General features: G+C 41.4%; 1 protein-coding gene across 7 annotated transcripts in view; it reads right to left on the bottom strand.

The window, feature by feature from the left end:
- The window catches only part of LOC308287856 (RNA-binding protein Musashi homolog 1-like), a gene marked incomplete at both ends in the record, with an annotated part of 36,916 nt that extends 18,552 nt beyond the window's left edge, over nt 1–18,364 (bottom strand). For all 7 annotated transcript variants that reach the window (XM_080729163.1, XM_080729162.1, XM_080729164.1 and 4 more), the window contains 6 exons: nt 714–806; nt 2,651–2,692; nt 14,767–14,851; nt 15,799–15,880; nt 17,702–17,742; nt 18,303–18,364. In XM_080729163.1, coding sequence (XP_080585289.1) covers nt 714–806; nt 2,651–2,692; nt 14,767–14,851; nt 15,799–15,880; nt 17,702–17,742; nt 18,303–18,364 — 405 coding nt within the window. The remainder of the gene's footprint in view (nt 1–713; nt 807–2,650; nt 2,693–14,766; nt 14,852–15,798; nt 15,881–17,701; nt 17,743–18,302) is intronic.
- Nucleotides 18,365–19,283: the final 919 nt, after the last annotated feature.

The following is a 19,283-nucleotide window of genomic DNA, read 5'->3' as shown; positions in this document are numbered from 1 at the left end:
ACTTTCCCTGGCCACTCATCTGTCCCCACAGCATGTGCTTGCCTTTCACCAGATTTCATTCAGAGGAGCTGGCCCTGAAATAAAACGGTCGAGCCAAAAAGGGGTCTTTTAACCGCTGACAACAAACAAACAACTTAATATGGCATCGTCCAGATGCAGAACAGGACAGCCAGTGCCCCCGAAAAAGGCGCACGTCTCTCGCTTAAGCCATTTTTGCCATCTTTTTCTTCTTCTTCAAAATTATCCTCATTGCACAGTCAAATCTGGGGTTTTCATTTGACTCAGAAAGTGTACAGTTGGACCTGTAAGGTTCTATTTGGATACTCTCTGAGTTAAATGAACACTTCAGATTTGATTGTGTAAAATGAGGCACCCTGTGCCTTTTGTCAACTGAAAAACCCCAAAATAAAAACCCAGATAAAAAGCCTGTAAATGGTAAATCTCTGACAAATGTCCAGAGAAAGATGTGGGGAAAATAAGTCATCTGGGACACATGAATAGAAACCTGAATTATAATAAATGAGCACGAGCAGTTTGAACATGAAAGATGTGTGTCATCGACTGACTTCCAAAAATGTCAGTTCAAAACGGACAATTCCGTATTTCACGGGAAGGTTGGCGACCCTAATCACGGACAACACATGAAAAGCGGAAACCAGCAAATGATGATGGTTTCCCGATGGTGTCAAAGATCCAATGCGTGCGTGACATACCTTTCCAAACTGGTCAAAGTACTGCTTCACGTCTTCAATGGTGGTGTTGACTGACAGTCCACCCACAAAGATCTTCTTTGTCCTGGTCACCAGCTATAGGAACACACAGAACAAGATGTCATAATTACCACAAATCACATTAGCCAGGGGAAGATGCCGGTAATAAAGAGACTTGTGTTTTGTTGGTGTTTATCTAATCTTCAATGGCTTTCTGAATGGGCCATTCAACGTTCAACCTGATGTGAGCTGAGTTCAAGGCCCACAGATATGCTGGGATGTTGGAAAGGGGGGGGCAGGGGTGTCACAAGGGGGGGTAAAGTGGGACTGAGTTACTAGGGCCCAAGGTGGAGGGGACTTCATTATTTTATGCTTTAGCTATTGAAAAATAGCAGATTTACGAGCTCACAGCGCGGCACCAAGTGCCGCGCTGCGAGCTTGTAGATCTGCTATTTTTGAAAAGTCGTGAAAATGTGTGCAAATCTTTGAATAAATGTATTTTTTAAGCGAACATTTGTAACTCAAATTTTGCTTCTGAGGGGGTCCCTGGAACTAAATATTTTGAGATGGGGGTCCATGGCCAAATACCGGTACATATTATTTTGGGTGTCCTTCACATGAAAAGGTTTGAGCACCACTGACATAGAAACATAGGTTTTTCATGATTTTTCAAAAATAGCAGATCTACAAGCTCGCAGCACTTTGTGCCGCGCTGTGAGCTTGTATATCTGCTGTTTTTCAATAGTTAAAGCACAAAATAATGCGTTCGCCAAACTTATTTGCCTTTCTTTACTATTTTAAAGTAAAATACTTCAAATAGACGATCTACATTGACACGTTGTGAGCTTGTAGATCAGCTATTTGAAATATTAAAAAAATATTTTAACAATAGTAAAAGAATTGCAAAAGAGTTTAGGGACAAGGAGTAAGGCATGGATGACCCTGTGCCGACTGTCACGCTACTACTGTAACTATGACTAAAACAGAATGTAAATCTATATCTGCGTGTGTGTGTGTGTGTGTGTGTGTATACTTGTGATGGTCAGATGTTCCCGCAAGTATAGTAGAATTTGAGAAATACAGTAGACGTGTGTGTGACTGCATGTAGCAGGTGAGAGTGTTTGTGTGTGACTGCTTTCAAGGCAACAGGCACATGAAACACGTGTGTGTGTGTGTGTGTGTGTGTGTGTGTGTGTGTGTGTGTGTGTGTGTGTGTGTGTGTGTGCGTGTGCGCGTGCGTGCGTGCGTGCGTGCGTGCGTGTGTGCACGCACACGTGTGCCACTGGTGTAGTAATTAAGTACATTTAGTACAATTACTACAAAAGTACAATTCTGAGGTATTTGTACTTTATTTCCAATACTTTTACTCCACTACATCTCGGATCCAAATATTGTGTTATTAATAATAATATTTTGATTATACTTTTTTGAAAACTTTAGTTACTAGTTACTTTGTAGATAATTATTACAAAACATACATTACCCACTTCAGCCCTATATACATTTCGGACATCTGAAAATAGCTGATCTACAAGCTCACAATGTGTTGCGCTTCGGCGCATTGTGAGCTTGTAGGTCTACATTTTATACATTTGAAAACTTGTGAAATGGGACATTTTGTATTACAAGCACTTTTCTACTTTTGGCACTTGACTTTGACTTGTAACGGAGTATTTCTACATTGCGGTATTGATACTTTTACTTTTACTTTTTCCACCACTGAAGCGAGTGTGCACACACACACACCCACGTGCGTGATCGTGTGTTTGCTGGGTCAGGGTGGACGGGCGGTCATGGTGTCAGGCTGGGCAAAGGGATTGCAGCCCCCCGCCGGGTCACGTGACAGACACTAATCCCGGCCGACCACAGGCAGAGTGATGAGTTGTGACACATCTGAGATCATCATCCCTCCTTTACCATTAACCCCTTCACACACTCACCTTGGGCTGCGCTCGGCGGGGAAACGCCACCTTCGGGTCGATCTGAAGGACAGAAGGGAAATGTAGATCAGGGGAGGACAAAGTGGACATCTCTGGCACTTGAGTCAAAGTATGGATAAGATACTCCAGGTCAAATATTACTCTATTACTCTACAACACAAGTTTAAGTTGACATTTTCAAAAGATATCAATAATGCTGAAAATAGCAGACCTACAAGCTGTAGATCGGCTGTTATCACTATATTTAAAATGTGGTTTCAGTGGTTCGTTCATAAAGTACTTTTTCCCTTCCTAGAAATGTAGAAACAAACTCACTAAATGCAACTTTGTTACTGCCCACCACTGGTGACAATTCATTTGTCAACTTCTGAGAGAAACCAGCCAGGAAAAAAGGATCAGATTGCAACAATAAATCAAAAACTTAAGCCTGACTTATACATAGCCAGCATCATGCACTGAAAATAGACAATCTATATTTTTATTTACAAGTATAAATCAGGCCACTAGTTGAGTAGTGCTTCTTCAGTGTTAGTTTCTCCCTGTGTAACTCTGAGTGCACAAATGTAGGGGTCTATTTGGTTACATTTCTATACTATCTATCATTTATATACTATCAATCAGAGCTAAATGAACACTGGGGATTTTACTGTGTAGTAGGTTGTTGTGGTAGTATGCAGGCTACGTACAGTCATACACCTGTTGTATCAACTCAAAATCAAAGTATCAAATATGAAATCGATTTGCACAAGTCGGACAACACCGAGGCTTTTCACACGCGTCTAAGCGTAGAATTTACTGCGTGCGCACAGCGCGTTTAGAAAGACCCAATATATATCAATGATATCGGCTACACCAGGCTCACGGATAGTGCGAGCCCCAGATACGCATGCTGTAAAAATAGGATTGGTTCTATTTTGTACACGTGCATATGCGTTTTGTACACAGACTCCTCCTTGGTGTAGCCAAGGGCTTTTCGCACGCGCACGGACAGCGCACGCGTGCTTGCACATTTTCTGGTATAGTCCGGCCGTAAAAGACAATAACCTCAATGTCGGGTAGAAACCTTTATGTCCAAAACTTGTCAGGAAATGAAAAAATAAATAAGTGAATAATTTTCATTGGTTCAATATTTATAAACCCCACAGACAAACACTTTCACTTTAACTTAAAAAAAAAAAAAGAAAAAAGAAAGCGCCACGATGCGTATGAGCATGTAGATCTGCTATTTTCACAAATTCTGAGTGACATTTCTGTACAGGGCATTTATTTATCCTCCAACAATAATATTGAAGGCTTCTGCTGGACAACAGCGATATGCTAAGCACTTGGAGGAGTTGCAGTGGAACTTCATTTAATAAACCCTCCAAGCTCTAAGTTGACCAGCTATTCATATTCATAAGAGTTAAAATACTGTAAATATGTCAGTACATTCTATTACTTTTGTTATGTACTGTATATCGGTTTCTGTACTGGAATATACAGAATAACACAAAACATCTAAATTAATAATTAGACCGTACAGTATATTTTGAGTTCTGCAAGGCCCATTTAATATTCAGAATAAATTATGGATGGGTACAGTATACATCTTCTCTTTTTTCACACTGATTCAGACTGCATCCATTTAGGATTAGCCATATTTTGCCGCTTGCCTAATTTTTCCCTTGCGGAATGTCTCATCAGTAGTCAAGGTTGTGGATATAAATAGAACCAAATGAATTTTAAGAGCGCTGGCCTTTAGTAATACTGAATATGCAAATGAGAGTCTGGCATTTGAGAACTGTGTGGAATCTTTCAGGATATTATCATTCCAGCCAATGAGAGTGATGAGCTCAGGTCAAATGACCTTAGCCTTGGAAACAGCATCATTCCTCTATCTATTATATGAAAATGGGAAGCAAAAATACCTGTCACACACTGTCATCAACTATCAAACTAACTATTAACTAAACAATACCGTAAGGGCTTTTTTGGGGTGTTCATTTTAGGCAGGGTGTTTGACTGTACTTGTGCTGTACTACATTTCTTTTGTTTTGACTGTACTTGTACTGTTCTTCTACATTTTTGTCTAATAAAATATTCAATCAATCAATCAAACTAACGTATGGACCTGATATTAGCAATAGCTAAATAACGATCATTTCAACAAAACGCTCACTTACAAGATGAGTGAGAGGGGGAATTACTGTGAAAAACCTAACAGATCTTAAGCAACAGAGTGGTTCCCAAAGACCCTCCAAGCGCCATAGCCTCTGGCGGTTTCTATTGTAAATTTTTATTAATTTGACAATAATAAAATGCTCAATGTTCGAACTTTTAGAATGTTTATAGATATGTTTTGATGATTAATTATATTTTATTTTATTAATTTTCCTCTCCTTTCCAACTGGCAGGTCAGCACCAGGAGACTAAAACCAAAGGCTATCAAATATATTATAACCACACATACTGTAGTGTACAGTATATAGTACGTGAGCAAAACACCAAAGCAAAGGAGATGTGATTGAAACGTCCTTGGATGTGGATGGGGATGGGGGGGTCTTTGCACCTTCAAGTAGGACAAAGATGAAAGGAGTCACGTCACTTCCAGCTGGTCTGATCACAGACAAAGGTGACAGGGACACGCAAAGAGCACGCTGACCACAACAGTGTATGGCAGAGGTGGCATTGGCCACATTTAATTTGAAGCCTGATGATGTGTTTACATTCACTGGCAACATAGTCTACCCTACAATTCATAGCTTAACATAAACTGAAACAAAAAGATGACAACAAAGATGACACTAAAACTAGCATCACCTAGTAATCGGCATAAATATGCAGATGTACTGATGCACTATTCATGCAGGTCTGATATTACTACATGCCGTATATATAGTGCACTGTAGTGACTACATGAAACAATGCAATAGTCCTGCATTGCTACATACCCGAGGGGAATTGGTCTATAAACTGGAATTTACTTCTTATAGGGATGGGACGATACGTGATATTATCGTTTATTGTGATAAAAAACACTAATGATAATCGTATCGTGGAGATTTTATTTATCGTGATAAATGTCTTAAGACAAAAAACAAAAAATATTATTGAACTCTACTCTCCATGGCATGACTAATCAATAGAAAAAAGGTCATTTTGGGGGTGAACTACTCCTTTAAGGAGAAAAATATCCCCATTTGGCTTGACTTAATAACAAGCACTGTAACAGTTCCTCCATACCTGCATGGTCAAATCAAATAATATTGCTCATGTCATTTTCCGTTTTCACATTTATCGTGATTCAAAACAATTTGGATACAAAGAAACTCCCTGAGGAACAGAGAAAGAATTGCATCGTCTTGACATTTCTGTAGGATGGCATATGTGAATGGCATGTGAAGTTAGGTGGACGACAATGCAGGACTTAGACTGTAATAGGCTCTCAACTCAGTCTGAGGTCACTGCACCAACGATTTAACTGTTTTAACAGGACTACGGGATGTGAGTTGTCCTAAAGCGATTATGTGACAGAGACAGATCATGGGCTTATGAAAAAAGTGGTCAGGTGCAAACTACTACCACAATTGTCCACACTGACATAAGACAAGAACAATAACAGCCATGAAGGCGGTTCTAAAGGTTACAGCAAAAATTGCCGTAATGATAATCCTTGTCGGCATGCATACAAAGAATATAGCATGAAATCAGGGCCTCAGTGCCAGTTCATGTTGTAATTACACTGACTAATCTGATTAATTTGCAATTCACCTTGAATTTGGTTTTGATATGGTGCAATGAGTGTCATCAGATCATCCATATTATGTACTTCATCACTAGTCTAAAGAGAAACAGCCTAAAATAAAGTAGGCTACCATACCATTCCGACTACGTTGAGGTAATGCAATATACACTGTATAATGTTGCTATAGCTAGTTCATGCCATGCAGTTAAAATTAACTCATCTGAGAATTCTAAAAAAATCTAAATCTACTATTATGTAGTATGTATTGTACACCTGGCTGTGCTAAAAGAAAATAACACAGAGAGCCTATAGAATTAACACTAATGCATCTATCAAAGATTGCTGCATGCTAGACTGAGACAGAGGTTAGCCTTGGTGAAGGCAGATAGGCCACAAAGCAAAACTCAAATGGCTTAGTAGTCAGAACACTGTTAGCAACACTCAGCAATAGCTCTTCATTTTGGGACAAAAAAGCATTACATTTTACAGTTAGTGACTCAACATTGTCATGAGCTCATCATATCTAATCAGTAAATTATAACCACTTAAACCCCATTCTTCATTGACTGGGTTCCCCCAGGGGTCAATTCTTGGCCCACTCCTTTTTTCCCCTCAACAACAAATTTCTTCACCGAAAGAATAAAAGCAAAAGTCTACAAGCGCACAACGCCTCACAACACAGCCTGTTGTGAGCTTGGAGACTTTGCAGAATGTTCAGCTATTATGACATGCCCAGAATAGAGAAGAAAGGGTTCAAGTGGTTTACTACTCCGGAATAATGTTAAAACTATTCCATCAGATTTTTGTGTTACATAGAAAGAGATATGACAGAGTGTTTGTGACATGGTCTGGCTAAATGATCCATTCTTGCCTCGTGACATCCAACCTCCACTGATTATGTGGTATAAAATCAGTTTGAAGGCAGAGCCTACAATATGATTTTTAGTAGTTTAGCTTACAGAACTATACTATTCTACCACCGATAGTCACCTCATGTGGCCCAGCATGTCCACCTGTCCAACTGGGAAACAAAATAGAATGTCAAATCAATACAAGCAAAGATTATCCTGGGAAAATGATAAGAAAGGCAAAAGAGCATAGAAACAGCTTGCTGTCACATGAGACAGTAGTTGGAGAGACAGCTGTATTTAAGTCCAAGTAGCAAGAGTATAATACTAATACTAATACTAATACTGCAACTTGCAACCCTCTAACAGTTTAGAGAAGAAAGAAACACACACTAAATGGTGTAAAAGAGAGAGGATTAGAGAGAGAGAGAGAGAGAGAGAGAGAGAGAGAGAGAGAGAGAGAGAGAGAAATTCCTTGTACTTGCAAACATACCTGGTAAAATAAAATAATTAAGATTCTGAATTAATCAGAAACTGTGTAAGTGTATATGAGAGAGAGAGAGAGAGAGAGAGAGAGAGAGAGAGAGAGAGAGAGAGAGAGAGAGAGAGAGAGAGAGAGAGAGAGAGAGAGAGATAGATAGATAGATAGATAGATAGATAGATAGATAGATAGATAGATAGATAGATAGATAGAAAAGGGGCAGCATGCATAGACAGAGAAAGAGGGAAGCACAGAGAGTCAGAGAAAAGGGACAGAGGGAAACCATGAGAGAAGCAGAGAGGGCCCATTCATTTGGAAAGCAGAGAGCCTGCCCATGAGAAAGTGGGCCTGTCCAGTGTAGCGGGGCTGTCCCAGCAGGCAGCCCCTCTGATTTCATTAATTAACAGGACAAAGAGGACAAAACAGATGGGCCCATAGAGGAACAGGGGCTCCCCTGCTACCCCCACTTTGCACACACACACACACACACACACACACACACACACACACACACACACACACACACACACACACTCGCACACTCACGCACACACAAACAGAGGCACTCGCTTAATACAGTGCAAACATACACACCCCCATTGCCAAACATTAACACATGTATATACAAGATGCAAAGATACACGCATACATATAATTAAACATAAAAACACACACACACACACACACACACACACACACACACACACACACACACACACACACACACACACACACACACACACACACACACACACACACACACACACACACACACACACACACACTGTGCAACATGTGCCCTTGTCCAAGGCAAATACAAAAATATACTCTTCCCAAATGAGTAAGAAATTAGTTATTATAATGAGTTGTGTATGCAATGCCTTCGCTATACTGTACGCAGTGACATGCATCCACACAATCTTAAGGTCTCATTAACTCACACATTGTGCGATATCCCAAGACACCTCCTCACAACAAAACAGCCAACAACGAGTACATGTTTTGCTTCCCCATTGCGGCTGTAAAACTAAAAGCCAAGTTTTACAGAGCGGACACAAACAGATATGGCGTGTCGTCAATGCATGGACACACAGAGGGAGAGAGAGACTCGTTCTGGGTCCAAGCCAGCGGGGTCAATCTGCACAGCTGAACAATGGCACCGTAATTAGTTAACGAAGCTCACTGAGGAAGGCCCCCAACCCTACTCTGACGACCCCTGCTAGAATAGCTTGTTGGTGTGTGTGTGTGTGTGTGTGTGTGTGTGTGTGTGTGTGTGTGTGCGTGTGCGTGCGTGTGCGTGTGCGTGCGTGTGTGAGCAGTCATGTGTACACAGTAAAATCAGTGTTAATTATCCATTTGTAACTCTGTAGAGTAGGGCTTCATTTATCAATTATTCTCTTAGCGATTATTCTAACAATTACTTTTTTTAATTAATTGAATAAGCGAGAAGCGCAAATGCGCAATTTATTATATATATTCTTAGATCAACTTATTGATTAACTAACTGCTAAGTGTTACTTTATACTTCATCACAAACGGTGACATGCAAAAATTGTGAAAATAGTTGATGTACAAGCTCACAACACGTTCCATCGTGACGCATGTGAGCTTGTATATCTGCTATTTTGTAAACCATTTTTACATCTTGTGAAACTTTTTGCCGATAATAACAAGTCTAAAGGGGATAGGAATATTAATCTGTTATATTGATGATGATGATGATGATATCATTTTTATAACTAAATCGATTCGTTTTATTTACTTTTGCACCCCTGAAGTACATATGTATCCAAATGGACTCTTACAGGTCCTTTTGGATAGTTACAGTATGTAGTAAGTACACTCTACAGCAGCGGTTCTCAAACTATGGGTCCCAAACCAAAATGGGGTCACAGGGAGGTGCCATTGGGGTCGCCAATTGGCTATCAAAAAAATAAGCAATATATTTTTTATCAAGAAACGGTAAAAAAAGGGAAAAAAGGAACGTACGCACACACAAAGATCCGCCTCTAACACTGAGCAACAACAGGAGACAAGACGACACAGAGAGTCGAGACACACACAAGCAGCAGTAGTAGGCTGAGGCACGCCGCACACAGGAGCTGATTTAGCTCAAGCGGTTAATTTACTTGGGAAATATCTTCAATACGAGTGCGAACGTGTGTTTTTTGTTACTCCGGGAGCGAATGGGTACCGGTCTATCGGATCTGCATGGTTACATCTGTACCCTCACAGAGTTACATTTAGACCGTGGCGCGATGTAACGTTGCCGACAGACAACCGATGACAACTACTTACTGGGGGTGACCCCAGGAATACTGGGGTCGCCAAATAGTTTCCCTCATATTATGGGGTCCTGGTATAAAAAGGTTTGAGTGTAGGTTGCTATGTAGGGTGCTTCCACCTATAGGACAGGACCAAGGCTTTAGCCTCAGCTTTGTGGACATACCTCGGAAGCCCAATCCAGTTTGTTTCCTCCAATCCGATTAGTTGCTTTTGGGATCTATACTAATTACAGTGCATGAGCTGGGCCTCTTTCATTCTCTGCCCCGTCTCTCTCTCTCTCCATCCCCCTCTCATGTCTTGTCCACGTCAGCATTAACTGCTAATCTCCAGACAGCTAGGAGCTATAGTCCTAGCTTCTAGTGCCACTAACCAGAGACCATGGCTGGCTTTGGCACCGGCGGCCCCCATCATGCAACTCAGCCCACAGACAGAAGCCTGGTGGCGCTAACATATGTTGCATGGCTATGGATGGATGCAGCTACATTAGCACCATGCTGTTGACTGCTACATTCACAAATGGACAGTGTTGCCAAAAAATAGGCAATAGCCACCAACCACACTGTCCAACTGTAGGGAAACATACACTGTAAAACGTACTGAAAGTGCACTTGATGACGCAAAACGACTTGTTTGGCATCATTGTTACGCAAGGTCAACATGAGGGGAAATACACAGAAGGAATTGGGTGTTTTTACAGTGAGGCTCTTGTAGAAGGCTAGCCGTCTATGAGAGTGGGTATGTGTGATTGTCTGGAGATAATCTGGCAAACTGCTGGACCAATCAAGCACCACATTTCTAGTGCAAATTGAAAGGAAGCCAAAGAAGTACCGGCATGCATTTGTATCACTTTGTTTTTATATTTTTTGAAATACATAACTTTTATTTTAGAATGGAGTTGAGGAGTTAACTAAGGGGTCCTTGGCCTGAAAACGTTGAAGACCCCTGTCATAGATACATCAGTAGATTGACAACTGAGATCACAGGATGGCCATATGAAGCCTGAGATCCACATGATTGGATTCTTGTTTACCACACACACTATGGTGGTGCTCAATATTATTATTATTGATCTCCTAGATTGAATATGGTTTTATGGTTAAACTGAACAGCTGTTATGCTATAGAACTTCTAATTTGTATACAAGTAGTTATTACATACTATTAAAACATTTATCAATTTGTACATTTGTTTGATAAACACAACCTGTTACACTATCCTTCTGTGAGAGATGCCATTCATTTATACAGAGAAAAAGTACAAGAGTAAGATCAAATAACTGAGCACAGAAGAGTAAAGGCCCATTTATACTCAACGTTAAATACATGTACGTAAACTTCTCTCAAGTTCTCTGCATTCATTCATTTAGTCCATCTTTGTGCACATTTTCTGAAAGCTTACAGAATACGGACATTACATATCCACAAGATGCAATAGTGCAAAGGCAAAGAGCAATGCCACTTATATTTTTTGAATACATTCATAATCAGATAAATGGGTCCTTAAAGCAGAGAATTTTTCATTAAATGCTACATAAAATGGTGACTGTTGTAGTGGGGATTTCTCTTATTCTGTAAGTTGATATCAATAATACAAAATGCCAAAATATTAATTATTCAGACATTAAATAGTGGTTGCTTTACAGTGCAGACTTGCCTTCCCTGTCCAAAACAACAAACAGCACACCACTGCCCTGAGGCCATCTGCGCTGCTCAGGCAGGAAATCTAAACTCTCCAAAACAACCATCTTAAGCCCAATTTATGCTTCACCATACAACAGTGTCACGTACCGAACATAGCAGATCTACAAGCCCACAACACATTGCATCCGTGACACGTAGTGAGCTTGTCGATCTACTACGTTCGGTGCGTGACACCATCATACAAGAAAGTATAAATCAGGCTTTAGATCTAAAGAAAGACCAGTTCCCATGTATCTTTTAATTCACTCAATTTCTAATGAAAAACCAGGCCCTATTCAGGCCCTAATTCATATAAATGGACAATAACAGTAAATAATCATTCATATCCAAATGTATTAACTAGCATTCACCTTGCCCACCACCTTCCTCTAGCTCTACTTCTTTTTCTCAGTCTCCATGGGGCGAACATGAAAAAAACACTCAAAACAGAACATTCTTCCTAATTCCCAGGGAGGAATCTCAACCTCCTTCTTCTCCTCTCATCTCACGCTGATCAAACAATAACTATGACCCGACTGGGAAGAGAGGGAGAGACAACTGGACCAATACAGAGGTCAACGAAAAATATAAGCAGAGAAAATAATCATAGTCAATGCAGGTTTTAAGAGGCATGTCATAATAATTCCCAAGATTTTTCCCTCTCTTAGTTCTTACTTGGAACATTGTTTAACCCAATGTACTGAAAACGGCCAAAAACAGATTTAGAACTTTTGATAGTGATTTTAATAAGTCTTCCCTGAATAATTACATTTCAATTTTGTTTTTATATTGTTTGAAATGTAACTGTAGCTGTTGTGGTAGACTACTATCAACCTCCTACACTGCAAATGTTCCACCATGTGCTTAAGTTAAATTGAACATCCACTGTCTGCACTTAACATCCTAACATCAGGAGCAGTAGTAGTAGCAAAGAATTTCTACCGTTGAAATATGAAATTGGAACTGATCATAATGAGTAATTATTTTCCCCATGGTTATTAAGCTTGGGTTTGTAAGCATAACAAAAACTATTATTACTATTATGTCAATTATGAAAAGTAAACAAGATTGTAAATTGTGTTTCCTACTAAAAACACAAAGCATGGTGGGAAGAAAATCACTATTGTGTTCTCCCTGAGAACGACAGATGCTATGAGTTGTTTACAGTATTCTTGTTTAGCCTTATACAGGATTCTGGTTGAAGGCTACGCCTAACCCTGCCGGTGGCCTAGCAGGCTGCTGAGCTTCCAGAAGCCCCAAACCAGCATTAGAATCAAACCCAAACAAAGCCTGCTTTAAGAAGTAGTGAAACGACTCCCAGAAATAATCATTTGCATCTGCTTGGAGACGATTACAAAGCTTACAGCAACAGAATGCTTTAAATAAATAAACCAACTCTAACCATTGCGGAAGGTGATTCTGTGTGTGTGTGTGTGTGTGTGTGTGTGTGTGTGTGTGTGTGTGTGTGTGTGTGTGTGTGTGTGTGTGTATGCGTGCACGCGCGCTTGTGTGTGTGTGTGTGTGTGTGTGTGTGTGTGTGTGTGTGTGTATGTGTGTGTGTGTGAGAGAGAGAGAGAGAGAGAGAGAGAGAGAGAGAGAGAGAGAGAGAGAGAAGGGTGGGTGAATAATAAAGTTATAGTTGTGGTGATCTTATTAAACTTGGTTTAATTATTCAAATATCCTGACCATTCATTAAGTGCGTATAGTTTAAAGTTATGTATTTACAGGATCCGATCCACGATGCGCTACACCAACAGCCAGAGCTGACCTAGTAGAAATGGCTATGATTTGATGGTTAAGACTAAAAATGGATGTTTTTAGACATCAGGTTAACGATCCTTAAGTTTCAGTAATGATTTCCGTGTTTTTACTCTACAGGGTAAAGTATCTGGGAGGGAGGGCAGGCGAGCAACTGTGATTGTGAGCTCCCGGGAAAAGGAGCCACAAATGTAAAGTTATTACTCATTTATTATCACATCTGAAAGCAGACAAAATATTTTTTGATAAACTTCTAATCCAAAAAAACAAACAAACATGCATAAAGGCCTATGTATGAAGGTGCTAGTGTGACACAACACAGTGTATCCGTCCGTGCATCCATGCGTGTGTACATATGATGTGTGTGTGTGTGTGTGTGTGTGTGTGTGTGTGTGTTCAGCACTACCTACAGAGGACTGCGTGTGTGTAGGTGATATAAATGCTGGGAAGTTGTTATGGCGACATAAATCCCACGAGGCCGTTGCAGTCACAGTACTGTCCCTTGTGCCTGCTGTCACCCACGGCAACGGGCCTGGCTGCACTGACAACCAAGTAAACTTTACTATTCTCCACCCCTGTCTTTCTCCCTTAATGTTCCAATGACTCTTGCTCTAAAATGATCCTAATTGTGTACGTATAAGCTAGGGAAAAACAGACAAGTTGAAGACGCGCTGCACTCACAAAACAGATCTGTGAAGGTCCGATTGGAATCCCCTCAAGGAACCCTGAGGGTCCGTGGACCCCACTTTTAGAAAACCATGCGTTAGCAGTTTAGCAAACCCTAACACCTACCCAACCAAGGAACATTCACAACTTCATTGAGATTTAAACACGAGCCAGCAGCACTAAGCCAAAGCTTTGAGCAAAGTGTTGCTGCACAAAACAACTAGCAAAAAGGAGCAGCTTATAACCAGGTCAAACAATTCAACACTAACCCTTCAAACTAACAAAAAAAAAAAAAAAAGCAATTTCCTTCCTCAAACTGTTTTCAGTGAGTGGACAGAGTGGCCACCAAACGGTGCTGTTTTTTCCCCCTGCAGATTCAGAACTCCCTGAGTTCTACACGAGTCTACCCCATTCAGGTCCCCAGGTAACCATGGCAATGAAGACCAAGAAAGAACGCTTTCATGTTGGCGCCCTGAACCAGGATTTGGAGGGGGAAATGAAGAGGGGGGGGGGGGGGGGGTTGCTGCTCCAAAATACACTCTGCAACCTTACAAGCCATAAACTACAAACGAACATCTAGGGGAAATATACTCTGTGAATATGAATGCCTGTGTAGGCATTAAAGAAAGTTTCTGTTAAGACCATGATTAAAACTAAATAAAAAGATAACTTACTGTTTTAGAATCCAGCTCATGTCTGTTTTGAGCTAGAACTTTGTCGACTCCAGCTTGGTCTGCGTATGTTACAAACCCGAATCCCCTGCAAAGAAACAAACAAATAAACAATGGTGGGAAAAGTACTCAAAATGTTTTCTTAAGTAAAAGTATCAACACTGCAATATAAAAATACTCTGACTGTTACATAAAAGTCTGGAATTCAATTCATTTTACTTGAACTAAAAGTACAAAAATAGTTGTATCAAAATGTACTTAAAGCCCCAGAAGTAATTATGCAGAATATGTCCCATTTCAAGTTTCCAAATGTATAAAAATCTTTTGAAAATAGCAGATCTACAGCTTGTAGTCCGGCTATTTTCAAATGGTCTAAATGTCTATATTCGGGCAGTTGATGTATGTGTCGTAATAATAATCCAAATCTACAAAGTAACTAGTAACTATAATAGTTCTCAAACAATTGTAGTGGAATAAAAGAACAATATTTGGATGCTGTTAAGTATGACATCATTTTGTAGGCAGAGGAGAATTTCTGCCCCCAGTTTCCGTGAATCTTTTTATTATTTTTACTATTTACACATTTTTCTTCTCTTTGTTGTTGAAAGGAAAGTGTTAGAATTATACCTTAGTCGTTATTTTTGTCTCGGATCTGTTGAAAATAGCGAGGCACAGAAAATGATCTGGGGGCAGATTCTCCTCTGCCTACAAAATGATGTCACGGCTTAAGTGGAAATAAGCTTAGTCTTTTCATGGATCTCCTTTTAGTAGACCTTGTACCAGTGAACTGTACCGTCATGAAACTGTACCTTTTCCTATGCAAACTTCTAATAAAGTCTTCAATCAATCAATCAAAAAAGCCCCTAGCTAAAAGTATTGGAAATTGAAAATACTGAGGTAAAGTACAAATACCTAATAAATGCATGAAAAAGAGGAAGAGAAAAGAAACGCAACATCCAGGAGTATCAGGATAAAGGTAGTAGGGTCGTTGCACAGTGATAGGACGGTGCAGCACACGCCTCCTTTTCCTCTTACCTCGACCGCTTGGTAACGGGATCCCGCATCACCATGCACTCCTTCACTTCTCCGAATTTACAGAAGTACTCCTTCAAGCCCTCTGGAAGAACATGTCATCGGGAGGGGAAAAAACATGGCACACAATCAATTCAACCGTGTATTTTCTTAAATCGCTAACCGACTCGCACACCTTATGAAAGTACATGGTCCACTGACGGGAGACAATGGGGGTCGGGCTGCAGACCACGTTGTTTGCGTCCCTCGAGGAGGCTCAGAGCTAGCTCTGGTCCATAGCGTTAGATGGAGTTCTCCTTAATGCTATGTCACTAATGATCCGGTGCGCCCGCAGGAAACGCTGCGCACCTCTCTTCTCTAGTAAAAATAAAAAATACAGTTTCGCTACTCACCAAAACAAAGACGGCTTTTGGGAGTTGAAAGCCTACTTCCCTTAGTGGGAACACTCGGAGCCCCCCCACCTCACGTCTAAAATACACTTTTTGGCCAGAAAAGAAAATATTTCACCGGAAGGCGAAAATCTGGTCAATGGACATTTCTATTGACAAGATCTGTAGGGGGCGCTGTGGAGTAGCTAACATTACGGTGAAATATTTTCTTTTCTGGCCAAAAAGTGTATTTTAGACGTGGGGTGGGGGGCTCCGAGTGTTCCCACTAAGGAAAGTAGGCTTTCAACTCCCAAAACCCGTCTTTGTTTTGGTGAGTAGCGAAACTGTATTTTTTTATTTTCTTTTACAAACAGACGAGAGGTGCGCAGCGTTTCCTGCGGGCGCACCGGATCATACAGCGTTAAGGAGAACTCCTTCTAACGCTATGGACCAGAGCTAAACCAGAGAGAACGATGGGACTATCTGGCTATTCAGCATAACATCCCATTATTAAGGCCTTGACTGATAACAAAACGTTGCATTGTGACGCCGAATATTGTTCCCAAAAACAATAGTTTTTTTGGGGGGGGGGAAACAACAGCGTCGTAGAATAAAGCCCCTATACATCCGGTAGGTAAGACTATGATGCGAGGCCTTCAAAATAAATGAATGGGTTATTAGGAGTAGTAGTGGAAGCTGGAGGAGTGCAACAATGCAGTGACGAAAAACAAAACACGTCCTCAGCATCAAAACCAAACGCGATGCGAAGTTCTCAAGAGAAGAGAACGGTGCAATAAATCACACGTCCAAATACAATGTAATAACGATGGTGTAGCTACAGAAGACGAGACTGGTCGATTTCATAGCAGTTTGCGGTAATAATAATAATAATCTCTTGGTGTTTTCAGCCAGCCTAAATCCCAAGCTTTATCTTTATTATGAATGAATAGAGGGCAGGCTTTGATTTCAGACTGCACGTGAAGTAGCCTAGCTATTCCGCCCCACTATAACTTCAGAAAGCTTTTTAACTCGGATTCGTATACGAGCAAATATAGATTATAGCCTATGGCATTAATTAAAGCCAGAGGCGTCATTTGATTTGGGAGGGCATCAGGGGATGGCGTTGTACATAACCTCAGATCTAGTTATTTTATGCATATTGTTGTCCCCAACTCAATTATTAACCACTTTCAACGTGGCGTCCCAATTTAGGGGAATGTCATTTGAAAGAGAACATCTTCAAACGATGTCTCTTTTCGCTCCCCAAACAAATAGCGAAAGAAGCCAAGAAGCGACGCGTTGGGAGCCTGTAGTTCCACTATTATTTTCGCTATTTGTTTGACCATGTAATCGAGGGGGATTTGGTCACATAAACGAGGCTTTAAGTGGTAAACACGTTTTTGCCACCCCCCGTTTCTTTCTGAAATTACGCCTCTACTACGCTTTCATTGGAAGCACCAACACTCGCATCCATCTGATACACGGCTTCATCCATAGACTGGGTTAAAGTATGGTGTGGGACAGGCAGGGCAGCTCACCTTGTGTCGTCTGCCAACTCAGACCCCCGATGAACATTTTGCTGAATGAATGGGAGAAACAAGCCATGAGTTACAACCACGCAGGATAAACAACAAACACATGTATTCGTTTCAACATCCAAGCGGGCAAACGCAAAATCTAGACGACTTTAGCATCAATAAAGTAGCTTAAATGTGTGGGGGGAAAATATCGGCCATGTTGTGGAGAGACACGAATGGGCAGCTAGATCCGTTATAATCCCTAAAGGAGGGGGGAAAGCAAAAAAGAAAGGCTTTTTTCCAGCCCGTCCAGGCGACGATGAAAAAGTTGCAGGATGCCCTTTTTTCACGAAGCAGAACAAGACAAACACAGCCGTCCTGGTGCGTCTGGTGCGCGGCTGAGTGGAACACACACACACTCACACACGCGCGCACACACACACACAGCCTGCATGGGCTCTCACATCACACAGAACGCATGCTTGTCTTTTGTCTCGGTGCTGCTCCAGCTATAAAGATCCACACTTTTAACTCCCAAGGTTACAAAGTCCTGCTGGAAACGAGCCGGGACCCAGGCAGGGTAGGGTGGGTAGGTAATAGGCGGCAGAGGACAGGCATTTACCAGGGGTCGTGGGGGGAGTTGTCCGTGGAGGACAGGCTGCTCTGGCTCCCTTCCGTATCCATTCTGCTCTACTAGTATTCCCGCACAGTGTGGCGAGGAGAACGGAGAAGCAGCGAGAGCTTCACTGCTCCAGACTGAGGGGCGGGTGGCTGCGAGGGAGGGGAGGGGAGGGGGGGGGGGTGTCTAAAGGAGGAGGGACGAGCGCGGAGCGCCACACACACACACACACACACACACACACACACACACACACACACACACACACACACACACACACACACACACACACACACACACACACACACGGCTCCGCCTCTACCTCGTTCTCCCGTAGCCTGCCCTACACCAATGGTTCTCAACCTGTGGGCCGGGACCCCCAGGGGGGTCCCCACATTATTTTGGGGGGGGTCCCCCAGATGATTGACTTAATGTGAAACATTGTTTTCTCTCTCAACAGTTAACAAATCATCACACAGTTTAAGTGTAGGGCAGGCTATAGTATATAGAGGGTATCTGCACATTTCTAAAGTGACAATTAAAGGACTTTTTAATACATCTAAAACATTTACATTTACATTTCCCAAATTGTCAAATATAGGCTATTAGAGGCAGACTATTGTGAAAATTGCAGATCTACATGCTCACTACATGCTGAGCATGTAGAGCTGCTATTTAGAACCATGTTATACAAAATGTAATGCCTCAACTCTTAGTGCTCGTCAGGATGGGGGGTTCCCAGTTAAATATGATTATTTGGGGGTCACGGCCTGAAAAGTTTTAGAACTGCCCTACACCAGACTCGAACCTCCCTACCCTGTACATTGCTTTTATATCCATATCAGTGTCTCTCTCTCTCTCTCTCTCTCTCTCTCTCTCTCTCTCTCTCTCTCTCTCTCTCTCTCTCTCTCTCTCTTCCTCTCTGGTGTTTCCCTGTGGTTTGTGACATTGGTTGATCATCATCATAGCAACAACATGGCTCAT

Source organism: Nannobrachium achirus, assembly GCF_963921795.1.
Source record: "Nannobrachium achirus genome assembly, chromosome: 6".
Taxonomy (NCBI): Eukaryota; Metazoa; Chordata; class Actinopteri; order Myctophiformes; family Myctophidae; genus Nannobrachium; species Nannobrachium achirus.
This window is presented reverse-complemented; position numbering and strand designations above follow the sequence as displayed.